This window comes from Gavialis gangeticus, unplaced genomic scaffold (genome assembly GCF_001723915.1).
Source record: "Gavialis gangeticus isolate Ggan-Ray unplaced genomic scaffold, GavGan_comp1, whole genome shotgun sequence".
NCBI classification, from domain to species: Eukaryota; Metazoa; Chordata; order Crocodylia; family Gavialidae; genus Gavialis; species Gavialis gangeticus.
Window position 1 is genome coordinate 163,831,262 of NW_017729024.1, and position 13,058 is coordinate 163,844,319.

The following is a 13,058-nucleotide window of genomic DNA, read 5'->3' on the forward strand; positions in this document are numbered from 1 at the left end:
TGCAACTTCAAGCCATTGGTCTGCAGCCTCCTGTCAGCACCAAAGGTGCTTTCCCACTTCCTCTGGCAGCCCCTCCAGGACTGGTCATTTTTTTGTGAAGATGGAGGCAGAGTAGCTGTTGAGCAGCTCCTTTGGCGTGGAGGCATCCCAGACACTCCATGTGCAGCCACATCTGTCTTTTGCCCTTCTTGTGTGTCCATCATGCCAGGAGTTTCTGGCTGGGCTTCCAGTACTGCCCCTGCAGTACGCCCGGCTCTCCTGGGAGAGAGCAAAAGGAAGGGCAGGGAGGTACCTCACAAGGTCACATCTCGGCAATGCTGATCCTGCCATGTGTGGCTGCAGAGACCCTGCAGGGCTCACTGCCAGGGGGTGGGGGAACTCTGTTTGCCCCAGGCAGCACCTCTGCCCTGGCTTCACCCTGTACCATTGTACCTGGCCAGCTCTGCCCTCCAGTATCAGCCCTGCGGACAGCAACTCATCGACTGAGAGCCTGGCCCTAGCTGTGGCAGCACAGGCTGCAGCACCGCAAGCGGGACAGGGCTGTGCACAGATAGTATTTTATTATTATGAATTTAAATTAAAATCACTTTGCATCTAAAAGTGGCTCCCCTGTGGCCGACAGACCAGAACTGATTGCGATTCCGTGCAGAGCCGGCGCGGGAGGCCTGGGGCAGATGCACAGGCCCAACCTGCCGTCCGGGAGCCCGGCCGCGCAGGACGATTGTCGGAGGCCAGGCAGTGGGGTGCGGTGGGGTGGGGGGAGGAGAGCACTCCCCTGGGTATGGTTCATGCTGAGCAACCCTGGCTGCCCCTCCCAGACCAGCTGCAGTGAATGGGAGTCGGGGGCCTTGTGCTGGGGAGAGGGCGATTCCCCTCCAGGCAGCGGGTCCCGTAGGCCCTGCTGCTGGAACAAGGGGAGGATGGCTTCCAGCTCGCTGCCCCTGGGCCAGGCCCTGCAGGTCCCCTGAGGAAGGTGGGGGGGGACTTCCAGGGGTGACTAAGCCCTGGCCCCCAGATCCCCCCCGAGCCACACCGCCCCCCACGCCTCGCACAGGAGGGGCCCGCTAACTGCCGGAGCACACGAGGGGCGGCTGGCAGGAGGGAGGACACAGCAATTAAAACGAGCTCTAAAAGGGGCAGTGCCCGGACCGGGCCCGGCACAGGCGGCCTGTGCGCAGCGCCTGCCCTCCAGCAGGGTCCCAGCCTGGGGCAACAGCAGCAATTCCCGGCTTCAGCCTGGTGGTGCCTTCACTCGTGGGTGGGGGAGTCAGGCGTGCGCCCCGCTCTGCTCTCCAGGGCCAGCTGCATGCTCCAGATGCTGAGGGGGCGCATGTAGGCCAGCGACCGGAAGAGCTTCCTTTGGCAATAGGCCTCGGGCGTCTGGAAGGCCATGCCCAGCCGCTCCCACACGGTGCGGTAGCAGCCCTCCGCCGTGCGGAAGCCCTCCTGCACCAGGCCCTGCAGCACAGGGGAGAGGGGAGGCGTCAGCGCGTGCTGGCCACCCGCGGAGAACCACGGGGACGCAGCCGCCGCACTCACCTCCTGGATCATGGTGGCCGCCAGGGCGTACACCACACCGACCCACACCTCGTTGGACTGCACGCTGGAGGTGTCCGGGATGCCGTCAGGCCGCATGCCGTTCACAGCTCCCATCGTGCCGTCAGAGAAGCCCATGACATTCATTTCAAAGATTGTCTTCAGTGCACTGAGGACATGGCTCTTGGGGAAAACCTGCAGGGACAGACACGTAGCCATCAGTCACGCTCACCCTGAACCCAGGGTCCCAAGCCTGCCGCCCCGCATGTGCGCAAGGGACAGGACTCTGCAGGGAATTCAAAGCCAACACACCGTGTAGTCCAAGCTGCCACGCAGCCCAGAGGCAACCACGGCATGCAATGAAAGCTGTTTCCAGAAAGGCCTCGGGGCAGCTGGACATAAAGAATGTGCTCCTGCTTGGGACCCGACTCGCAGAGATGCACCCTCTACGCCCTGCTTCTGATCTGAATGTGTCTGGCTTTAACAGGGTCTCATTCTGCCTTTCCCTGCTAGACTGGGGCCCAGTTCCTCAACAGGGCCAAACACACCTGGCTTGGGTCATAAAGTGGTGAAGGGAGTGACAGAGGTGTCAGAGGAACAGATGCTAGAAACGCACAGGCCAGCTCCTGATGGGGACGGGGACCTCTTGGAGCACTAAATACTCCCAGGACTTGTGTGCAGGGAGGACAGACGTGAAAGCAGCACTGCACGGAGAGAACCAAGTTGAGAAGGATCTACGGGGGAAGAGTCATGGGGCTCCGCAGGATCGTGACACGGGAGCAGGGGTCTGTATGTACTTCTTTGGTGCGGTGCTGGGGGTGTCAGGCCTACAGCCCTGCGTTTTAACAAGGAGACTGAAGAGCTACAAAACATGGGTGAAGGGTTGGATAAGACACTGGGCAGGGACTTAGCAAGCAGCTGCCCTTCAGCTCATGCAAAGCAAACTGACGGAGGCAGCGATTGTGGCGTCAGTACCTGCACAGAGAGTGGAGACACTGGGTGCCAGAGCTCTCAGCCTGAGCAGGGAAACAAGGAGCACCAAGAAGCAACAGCTGGAAGCAGCAGCTGAACACCTTCCCATGGAAAACAAGGCACAATCTTTATCAAGTGTCAGGGCCATGAACTGCTGGAAGGAGCTGCCGAAGGAGGCGGCAGCATCCCCACCTCTTGGTATTTTCAATTCCCAGCCCAATGTTTTTCTGGAAGAGGCTTCAGGCAAACACAAGTTCTCGAGCTCGGTCCCAGAGTAACCGCTTGAGCCTTGAGGTTGGTGCTACGCTGAAGGCCAGAGGGGACAATCTCGCCCTCAGAGCATCACGGGAAGAACCGGGATTCAGCTGCACTGGATGCACAGCTGTGCACCTGGGGACTCGTCAGGATTTCTACTAGGGGCCAGGAGCTCATCACTCGTCAACCACAGAGGAGAAGAAAGACCTTGTGGTATTAGTCATTCGCATCGTAACTACGAGCCACTGATATGATGCAGCCATGAACAAAGCCTGATTAGTCTTCAAACTACCTGAAGGATGATTACAGAAAGGCTGGAAGGGGCTTTTCTCTGTGGCCGCAGGGGCAGGACTAGGAGCAACAGCCTCAAGCTGCAGCAGGGAAAATTGAGGCTGGAGATGAGGGAACTTCCTGGCTCTGCAGGGGTCCAGCACTGGAACAGGCCCCTAGAGAAGTGGTGGGATCCTGGACAGACACGTGGCTGGGGTGGTTTAGTCCAGCGTTTCTCACCCCGTGGGTTGTGAGAATATATGAAAGGATCACAAACAAATTTTAAAAATGGATTCTCCTTAAAAGAGAAAAATGTAGGAAACTGTGGCTTCTCCCTTGCAGGCTGGCAGAGTTGCTTGGGGCCCCCCCACCCCACACACTGGAGGGCTGGGGCCTGGGGGTCGGGAGTGAAGGACACAGGGTCAGGACTGGCCATTGATGTTTACAAATGGGTCTTGGTACAAAAAAGGTTGAGAACTGCTATAAGGGATGATCCTGCCTTGACCAGGAGGCTGGACTAAACGCGACACCTTGAGGTCCCTTCCAGCCCTGCTCTGCTAGGATCCCAACACAACCCCAGGACAGACGAGGCATTTCCAGGGGGAAACGTGAAGCATTCAGGTCACCGGTGAGGCACCTGCAAGGCGTGTGCAGTTCTAGTCGCCCACGAGCAAGGAGGAACTCAGGTGGGAGCAAGTGCAGAGAAGGGCTGCGAGCGTGATGGGAAATGGACCGGTCTCCACGAGGAAACCAGAGGAGCTGGGCTTGCTCATCCGGGCTGGTCAAAGGGCCCAGCTGCCACCTGTCAGCACTGCAGGCTGTGAGCGCCTGGGTGGGAGGAGAGCTAGCAGAGTTAAAGGACACTCGGCACAGGAACAGATGGGGACAAACTAGCCATTTGTGCAGTTAAGCCCAGAGCCAGAAGACAGTTCCTGCTCATCGGATGACCAGTCCTGGACCAGCCTCTCAAACTTCAACATGGGGAGGAAATGCCTCCGGGTGTCCAACACCAGCAGGCAAGTTTGTGGTGAGGAGGATGACACGGCACCACAGCGGTGGGGGACTGTGCTCAGCCCTGACGGAGCTGCCGTTAGCAGGTGACCTCCCCACCCCGAGTCCAGCTGTCCACCACTGTCCCACTTCAGCACCCTTAAAACACGGGCGTATGAGCACTGCACATGGCCTTTCAGTGCGGGTCTCACCAGCGCCAGACAGGTCACCCCCACTTCCCCAGCCTGGTCCCTGGTTGTGCGTCCAAGGACTGCACCAGCCCCTGCCTGGTTGTCAGCCCCCAGGATCCCCAGCCTTTGCAGTCCCAGAGCCGTGGGACTGGCAGGGACCTGCAGAGGTTTCATCTAGTTCAACCCCCTGCTTGAGGCAGGATCAGCCGTGTCCAAACCACCCCATACAACTACAGCCTACACTCTACATAAGACTGCCCCCAACCCTGACACAGCACAGACCTCGCACCCGACCCCGCTCAGGCAAAGCAGGGGAACGGCGGCACGCAGCGTCCTGCTTCCATGAAACGTCAACAGACACTCAAGAAATCCCAGGTACAGGTCATGCCCCCTGCCAAGGAGGAAGCTGAACCAGTGCTGAGCAGAGAGGCACTATCACCTCCCGTGTCTTGCACACGATGCTCCTACTGATGCAGCCAAAAACTGCACTGGCCTTTTGTGCGGCTGCATCACACTGCAGACTTGTACTGAGCCTGTGATATACCAAGACCCCGAAGTGCTGCCATCCAGCCAAGTGTCCCCTGTTTTGTATTGGTGTTTAAGATTACTGCTCCCGAGTGCAGCACCTTGCCTTTCTCCACTGAACCACATCCTGTTGGCCCCAACCTGGCTTTCCGGTCTGTCGAGACCCTTCTGAATTGTGCTCACATCCTCCAACATGTTTTGTGTCATCCGCAAACTTGCTCCAGAAGCTCTCTCTGCCGGCAAACGAATCGTTGACAAACACGTTGAACAGCACCAGGCCCAGGACAGATCCGTGGGACTCCACTTGAAACCGCCTGCCATTCTGCCATGGGCCCACGGCAGGTGGCTTCAAGCGGAGCCTCCTGAGACAGCGTCACCCTCCGTGTTCACGGTCCAGTCCCAAGGGCTGTCCCACCAGGTCTCAGCAATGCCAATCAGACCGCGGTCCTTCCACAGGCTGCAGCTTCCAGCTTGTCTTGTTTATTCCCCCTTCTCACATCTGTATACACGCATCAGATGTACTTTGCGCTTTGACTCCTCACTCCCCTTTTGTTCTGTTTGTTGCAGTCCTGTAGCTCTCCAACCCTTTGCCAGAGCCCAGTCGCTTCTTCGAGTCCTTTCCCCCTCGAGCCCTTCCCCCTCTGGACTGTGCTCTGTTGCTCGATCACCATCCCCCTAGTACAGCCCTTACAAGGTTGGCCAGACTACACCCCGAGATGTTCATCCCCATTCTCATCAGATGGACCTCATTTCTTGATAGCAGCCCTCTTCCCAAGAACATCCGCTCATTGTTGAAGCAGCCAAAGCCTTCATGTCGACACAACCATCTCAGTCACGCGTTCACTGCCTGGACCCCCGCCTGCCACGGGAAGGATCGATGAGAACACCACTTGTGCTCCACACTCCTTAATCCTTCTTCCAAGAGCCTCATAGTCGCCTCTGATCTGGTCAGTGTCATTCCTGGAAGTACTGTTGGTCCGTACAAGGGCAAGCAGGAAGAGGTCGAGCTTTGGCTGTCTCTGCGACGTCCTGAATTTGGGCTCCAGGCAGACAGCACACCTCCTGAGCCCCCAAATATGAATGACAAATTGGTGGCGCTGTGCCTCGTAGAAGGGAGTCACCAGCCACCCTGCTCTTCTCTTCCTTCTTGGTGCTGTGATCCAGGCGCCCCTGTCCTTGGGGCCTTGCACTTCCTGCTGTCCAGGCTGCTGCCTCCCTTGCCTCGTGCCTGCAGATGTCCTCTCCTCTGCCTCTTCCTCAGCAGCTCCACCGCAGGGTTCGAAAGCAATTGCTGACTTCAGTCCACCCCTCCTCAATCCTGGGGGCCTCCGTCTTTTAGTCACATGCTGCCACTTCTCCTCACTGCCCTTTGGCCTCTCCAATACCAGCCTCTTGTAACTCTCCTCCAAGGCATCTTCCTGGTCCCGGATGCAATGCAGCGTGGTGGGTACCCTTGCTTCCAATCTGTGAATCTTCTCCCCTCAGGGCACACACCAGCTTGCACATGGTGCAGATGAAGTGCTCCTGACCCTCCAGAGAAATATGAACACGGCACAACCCACATAAGTCGCAACAGCTGACCCAGCCTCCATTTGTGCCTCCTTTGCTCCCTGGAGCACATCTGTGCTGTAAGGATAAAGAGAGGGAGGAGAGAAAGGGGGGAAAACAACACCACAAGAACCTGCACGCCAAGCACCCGCACCAGGGTCCCAGTACCATGCACACAGTCTCCTGCTCCCCGCGTCCCTCCTGGGTGAGCTCCTTGGGCAGACTCCTTCTCCATTCACTGCTTTTTCCCAGAGGGCTGCCTACCAGCTTTCTGCAGGCCTGTCCTGCATTTCCAGGCCCCAAGTGCAGGGCTCTGCATTCAAGAAACAGTTTAAACAGGCCCAGCAAACCGAGCAATCCAGACCGGAGCGCAGGGCTGCCCTCCCCCTGCTCTCTTCCATCCCTCCAGCCTGCATGTTACCAGCAACTTCTACTCATCAGCAGTGATCTCTACACTTGCTCCCAGATCACTGCTGAACAGTGCTGGGCATCGTGCTCATTGCAAAAGAGCTACTGGAGACATCCTCTCAGTGGGTGTGGATTCCCCACTGCCAACAGCTCCAAGATGCGCTGGTTGGCCAATTCACGCTCCGTCTGAATGCCTGGAAAGCGCACATCAACAGTGCTGATTTTGTAACCGGAACTTTTGGGGAACCAAGTCAACCACCTCCCAGAAATCCCAGCCCGCTACATCTGTGCAGTTCCCTCTAGCACCAAAACAGTAACCTCCTCGCAGAACCTGACTGGCTTAGTTTGACGACCCCTGCTTTTCCTCAGCCTGTGCTACCAGTGCTAATTATATGCACAGCTTTTAATTCCCCATCAGTTGAGTCAGCTTTTCCATTATTTTGCCTGGGACTGAGCCTGGGCTGCAGTCACCAGGCTCAGCCTGCTCACCCCTTCTGAGAAGAGGCACAGAGCAACTCTCCATCAGCCCCTGGGCACGCCTCACAGTTCACGGTGTTATTAAATACTCATTTATTTGGGGAGGGAGGAGGAGGGTCACCTGCAAAGCTCAAAGTGCCTAAAAAAAAAAAGAAAAGGGAAGAAAAGAGAGGCCAGCACGATGATGTTGCTCTTAACAGGAGGGAACTGACAGCAGGCTGAAGCTCGTCTGTCGGCTCAGGGAGCAGTGACAGCATGCCCAGCATGAAGAGCACGCCTGCGTGTCTGGGGAGGGGTGAGACAGACTCTTCCCCCAGGCTGTTATTCAAGCACGCGCCCATCAGGCCCCGGCCGCCTGCCCTCTTCTCCGGAGCCTGCCTCAGGAGCCCACCTGCTCCGTCCAGTTCCCCGCTCCAGCTGAGCTCACTCAGGCCTTACAGAAGTCCCTGAGCCCTTCCCAGCTGTGTCCAGAAGCCGAAGGCAGCCAGCTGGCTGCAGGCACCTGGCTCCCAGAGGGGCTGATCACAGCCTCGCACAAAGGCAGAAATGATCCTAATAGATGCTGTCCTGCTACTGGACTGAGAAGTCCTCCCTGCTTCTTCCCAAACACCGACCGCTCCTGCTTTCCTGCCCTGTCGTTAAGAATTTCACCACCCTCTTGTAATGGGGCTGACGCCTTTCCACCCTTCAAGCCCGCGTTGACCGCTGCCTCCCCCCACTTCATCTGCACTGCTACACACATGCTTATTTCCAACTGCTGACCTCACTTCCCCTCCTCGCCACAACGGGCTTTAACAACAACTCTTCTCCTGCGCAGCGGTGGGGCTTTGGCCATCTGATAACTGGTTCTTAGACAGCTCCCATCTTCGCTCCCACCTCATTTTTTCCTCCCGATGAATTGTACTTGTAATTTTGCTTGGCTTGTCATGCATATTGCTGTGCTGAGAACAGATACCCACAGGAGCCTGCTAGATACTGCACAGTTGTAGCTGTATCCTGTGACCCAGTAGGTAGCTGGCATCCAGCTGACACAGCAGCCCAGGGTGCTGCTGGCTGCCCTCCTCCTGCCAGTGCCCAACGTGCAGGGTGCAGGAGGGAGCTCTTGGCTCCCTTTGGCCCAGTCCCCTGCACTCCTCTGACCCACAGCAGGCAGGACCCAGGAGGCCACTTGCAGCCCCAGACGTTTCCCACCCCTGGATGCAGATTCTTGCCCCAGTAGGGCCTCACAGGGGCTCTCACCTCAAACTCCCCTTGGCCCAGGCCGCAAGCCCGGAGAAACCACTGGCCTGCACACTGGTCCGACATGATGCTGGAGGAGCAGATGCCCTTGCTGCTGTCATAATTGTAGTATTTGCCTGGGGAGTGAGAACAGAGTCAGGCTCCTGGGCTGCCACGCCAAGCAACACCACACCACGCCATAGCACGATACCATCAAGGGTTGCTCGCACACAGCCTGCATCCCAGGGTGCAAGACAGAGGCTCGCCCCAAGCAACCCAGCGCCCACCGAGATGGGCTGGGCTCGGCCACCCTGCCCAGACGCACCGTTCCACAGCAGCCTCTCAAAGGCCTCCGAGCCCTTCTGCAGGATGGCTCTGTACTTGTGCAGGACCACGCCATCATCCAGGATCTCTGCCATCTTGCACATCATGCAGACGGCTGCCAGCCACAGGCTGCCACAGTAGGCACTGCCAAAGCAGAGGAGAGGAGGCCAATTTGCTGGTGCCCGCCTTGCCCTCCTCCCCACCCTGTCCGCACTGGTGACTCGGTCACCTGCCCTGCCCCAGTCCCCAGGATGCTCACCTGGCTCCAGTTGCCACCCACGCATCATAAGTCTGGTCGGCAAAGCCAGCGTTTTCGATAAGCCCATCGTTGTCGGTGTCGAATTTCAGCTCAGAGTCCATCACTGCCTACGGGACGGACAGATTCTCAGTCCTGCTTCCCACCCACTGCCCTGCCAGGGCCATCTCCGTTTCCAGAGAGGATGGGTGTCTCCCGGGGGAGATGAAAGCCCGTTCCTGCCCCGCTGCAAGCTGCCTTCCCCCCGGCCTGCTCCGCATCACATGCGGCCCGTCTGGGCTGAGCAGGAGCCGGTTGTACCTGACAGACAGGCCACATGTCCTGCAGGTAGGTGGAGTCGTGGGTGAGGTAGTAATCGCGATACACCTGCAGCACAAACTTCAGGTTCAGGTCCTTCCAGCTGGCCGTGTCGTGGATCAGGTAGGCGTTGACGCGCTGCCACGGCTCGTCACCTGGGCACCAAGCACAGGGCAGCTGCAGCACCCCGTACCTGCTGGAGGCCTCCTGGGACCAGGCGCCCCATGGCTGTACCTGCCCCACACCCCAGCTGGTCCACGTCACGGTGGCACCCCCACATGCGATGCAGCGAGCTGCCACGGAGACAGGCGCTCTCCCGCCCCACTCCCCCCAGGCACACCCTGCAGAAGGGGCTCCCCCCGGAAGGTCTCTCTGCCATATGTCCGTGTGCTATCCCACTCACACCCCCAACCTGCAGAAGTATCCTCCTGCCCACACAGCACGCCTGGGGGAAGAGGGACAGTCCCTGGGTCTCAGGAGACGCTCCCTAACAGCCACGTGTTTGGCTGGGAGCTCGGAGCAAAGGACAGGCTGCTGGGAACAGCCCCATGGGACTGCCCAGCCCTTACACAGGGTAAGGACCCTTACCGGGTTCCCCGATGTCATGCGGCACGACATTCTTCAGCTTCACTTTGGCCGTCTGCCCGTTCATGAGGTACAGCCGGGGCTGCGTGTCCTCGTTCAGCACTGAGGCAGCTAAAGAGAGCACAGGTCAGCAAGCAAGGAGCTAGCACGCTTTCCAAGTGACACGCCTGCCACGGAGCACCAAGGGGCCTTCTCGTGCCCCCACCGTCCCCGCCACACGCCTGCCTCAGGCTTCAGCCTGCTGCGCAGGGGCTGACTCAGGTGCGTGGCCCTGAGCTGGGGGGCGAGTTGTGTTAGGACCACTCCTGGGGAGGGCACGAGATCAAGAGGCTGCCCCAGGCTCCTGTCCGAGGGTGTCACAGGACCCCCAGGCTAGGCTAGGGCTGCAGACTCCAACCATTGCAGCCCAAGGGCCCAGATCCAGAGCCCTCGCCTGGTCCCTCACCCCATGCTGCTCTGTTCATACAGCTTGGAGGCAGCAAAATAAGTGAAGGCCAGCACAGCAGAGTGGGTCTGAGCCCCTCCGGCAGCCCCTGGGAAGGGGGAGTGGCTGCATCACGGCTGCTCTCCCACCCTTCAGACACCATGACCACTGGCCAAGTCAGGACATCCTGGCCTCACTTCCTTCCCCTCTGGGGGCCGGGGAGGGGGGGAACCAGCCGTGCACAACCCTCCCATGGGCTCGGGCAGAACCTGCCCTGCTCTCCAGGCTCCCTCAGGGAAGCAGGCACAGAGCTGCTACAGCTCAGCGCCCTGGGGTGGGGAAGCAGTGCCCCATCCAGGTAGTGATGGGGGGACGCAAAGGCTCCACACCAAGGGCACCGGCAGTCCAGCACCGCACTCATTTCCTCCAGCACAGCTGCTGCACTGCTGGCCGGCGTGTCTGTGGGGGTCCAGGACCGGGCAATGCTCACCAATGTCGTACTGCAGGCTGATTTCCAGCTTCGGCCACAGCATGACGAGAGCAAAGGAGGCATAGAAGTGGACATCGTAGGTGTTGTACATGCGGTACTCCTGCCCTGGGGACCCAACGGAGACCATGAGGGAGGGGCTGGCCAGAGCTCCCCTCCCACCCAGCGAGGGCAGGGCCTGCCCTGGCAGCTCCCAGGATCGAGGCAAAGGAGAAGGGTGCCCGGGCCAGCAGTTACCTTCCAAGTAAGCAAACCGTCCGTACTCCTGCAAGACGGGGAAGAGCTGCGACAGGCCTGCCCCCCCGGGGCCCTGCACGTCCTCTGCGCAGGCCTCTGGGGTCAGCTCCACCCAGAGCGTCCCGCCGTCCGCCAGGAAGTACAGCTCGTTGAAGAGGGCTGACTTGTACCAGGGAGGCAGCTGGCTGAGGGGCAAGGGGGCACTCAGCCACGGAGGCAGTCGTGCCCAGAGCCACACCTCTTAGCACGCCCGTGCCCCCCTGCACACACTGAAATCGCTGGGGGTGGAGCACGCTGCAAGGCACACACGCTTGTGTAACCTGGCCGGCAGCATGCAGAGAGTAAAGCGTACGGCCGAGGGACGCACAGAGCCCCACGCCCAGCTCTGGCAGCTGCAAAGTGGGTGCTCATGCACAGCTCAGCTCGTGGAGTTACGGAGCAGCAGCTTCACCCACTTGGGAGGGGCGCACGGCTGAGGCTGGCAGGGCCCTGTCCACCCCAGGCCTTTGACAGCCGGAGCACAGCCCATCGCAGCAGCTCTGCGCGCCGGGTCCAGGGTGGCCCAGACAGGTTGTGGTTTGAGGCCCCACTCTTGCCACTCAGCAGCAAAGCCTCTGGGTCCCGGCCCAGCCCCAGACAGCTGGGCTCTGGGGCTGAGGGAATGCACAGAGGGAGACCAGGCCCTGCAGCCTCCAGGTCTAGCACCGACCCTCCTGCTCCAGGCACGGGGCTCCCGGCCCAGGACGAGGGGAGTGCAGTCGTCCCATGACGTGCCCATGGTTACACTGCGGCCCCCCTCCGACTTCCCTGCACCCACACATGGCAGGGGAGGATGTACATCCCTGAGCTGCAGGTCTGGGGGGCTGGCCAGCAAGCTGGGGGGATGCAGGGCTCTCCCCCATGCTGCAGGGGGTCAGTAGCTGAACAAAGCCCAGGTCCCCCAGCAAACCCCCTCCGTGTGCCCTGTAAAGAGGTTCCTCTTCCCTGGCTCAGAGATCTGAGCTGCCTGCCCAGCAGGCACCCCACAGCCCGCACAGTCCCTGGTCCCTACAGGCCATACCTGTCCTCCAGGATGGGCTTCTGCCAAGCCTCGATCTTCTCCTCCCACTGCTCGTAGTGCATCAGCGCATAGTGGGAAAGGGCAGGGCCAGCATCACCGCTGCTGCCGAAGTAGCGTGTGTACCGCCTGCAAGACAGACAGACCACTCAGCGCGAGCCCGGCACAAGGGAGGGAGCCAGCGGCTGCTGAACCCAGCCTGTCTGGGCAGGGAAGGTGGAAGAGCACCTACCTGCTGCCCCAGAAAAGACCCTGCACTGGCTGGGACGGGCGGAGTCTGGCCAGGACCCCACCGCTGCCACCAAGCGGGTTTCCACTTTCCAGGGCAACGGGCTCAACCCTGCCCCAGTACCAAGCAGCAGGGCAGAGAGGCGGGTCGCTGCCCCCGGGTAGGGACTGTGCTCTCTCAAGGCACCAGGCAGCTGCAGTGCTGCACAGCCGGGATGGGGCACTGCACCTCTCCGGCCTGGCCACGGGGCGTCACCTGCGAGCCACGGCTGCAGGCTAGGCTGACCCTGCCCGGCAGGATTCCCCACCCTCTGGCTCTCCCTTTGTGCTGCGGACACTGGGAGCTGTGTGGCACAGAGCCGGTGTCTCAAAGCTGAGGCAGCCAGATGAGGAGCAAAACAGTACAAGGAGATACTAGAGTCACTGTTGTCCATGCCAGAAAGGACCACAATACCGGTGCCCACTGTGCCCTGCATGAGGCAAGGCAACTGCCCCGGGCTGAGCCCAAGGAGATCCGTTACAGCAGCATTTCTCAACCCATAGGTCACAAGAATATTTCAAACGGTTGCAAGCAAGTGCCATAACAATGCACGAAAGCATGGGTTTTCCCTTGCAGGCTGGCAGCGCTCCAGCCTGCAAGGGGCTGCTTGGGACACGGTCAGCACGCAGCCAGGCAGGATTATGGGAGCAGCCCCAATAGCCAGATGAAGGTAAGTATATGGGAGCAGGGGATGGAGGGCCAGGATCTGGGGACTGCCGGGGGGGGGGGGGGG

At 59.8% G+C, this 13,058-nt stretch overlaps 1 protein-coding gene across 1 annotated transcript in view; it reads right to left on the bottom strand.

The window, feature by feature from the left end:
• Nucleotides 1-541: 541 nt before the first annotated feature.
• GBA2 (glucosylceramidase beta 2) overlaps nt 542-13,058 on the bottom strand; it is a 25,635-nt gene continuing 13,118 nt past the window's right edge. The window contains exons 9-18 of the mRNA XM_019518284.1: nt 12,061-12,186; nt 11,001-11,185; nt 10,767-10,871; nt 9,856-9,963; nt 9,271-9,422; nt 8,974-9,080; nt 8,716-8,858; nt 8,412-8,527; nt 1,540-1,731; nt 542-1,458 (exon numbers count right to left, since the gene is read on the bottom strand). Of these exons, the coding sequence (XP_019373829.1) occupies nt 1,249-1,458; nt 1,540-1,731; nt 8,412-8,527; nt 8,716-8,858; nt 8,974-9,080; nt 9,271-9,422; nt 9,856-9,963; nt 10,767-10,871; nt 11,001-11,185; nt 12,061-12,186 (1,444 nt within the window). The 3' untranslated portion in view covers nt 542-1,248. The remainder of the gene's footprint in view (nt 1,459-1,539; nt 1,732-8,411; nt 8,528-8,715; nt 8,859-8,973; nt 9,081-9,270; nt 9,423-9,855; nt 9,964-10,766; nt 10,872-11,000; nt 11,186-12,060; nt 12,187-13,058) is intronic.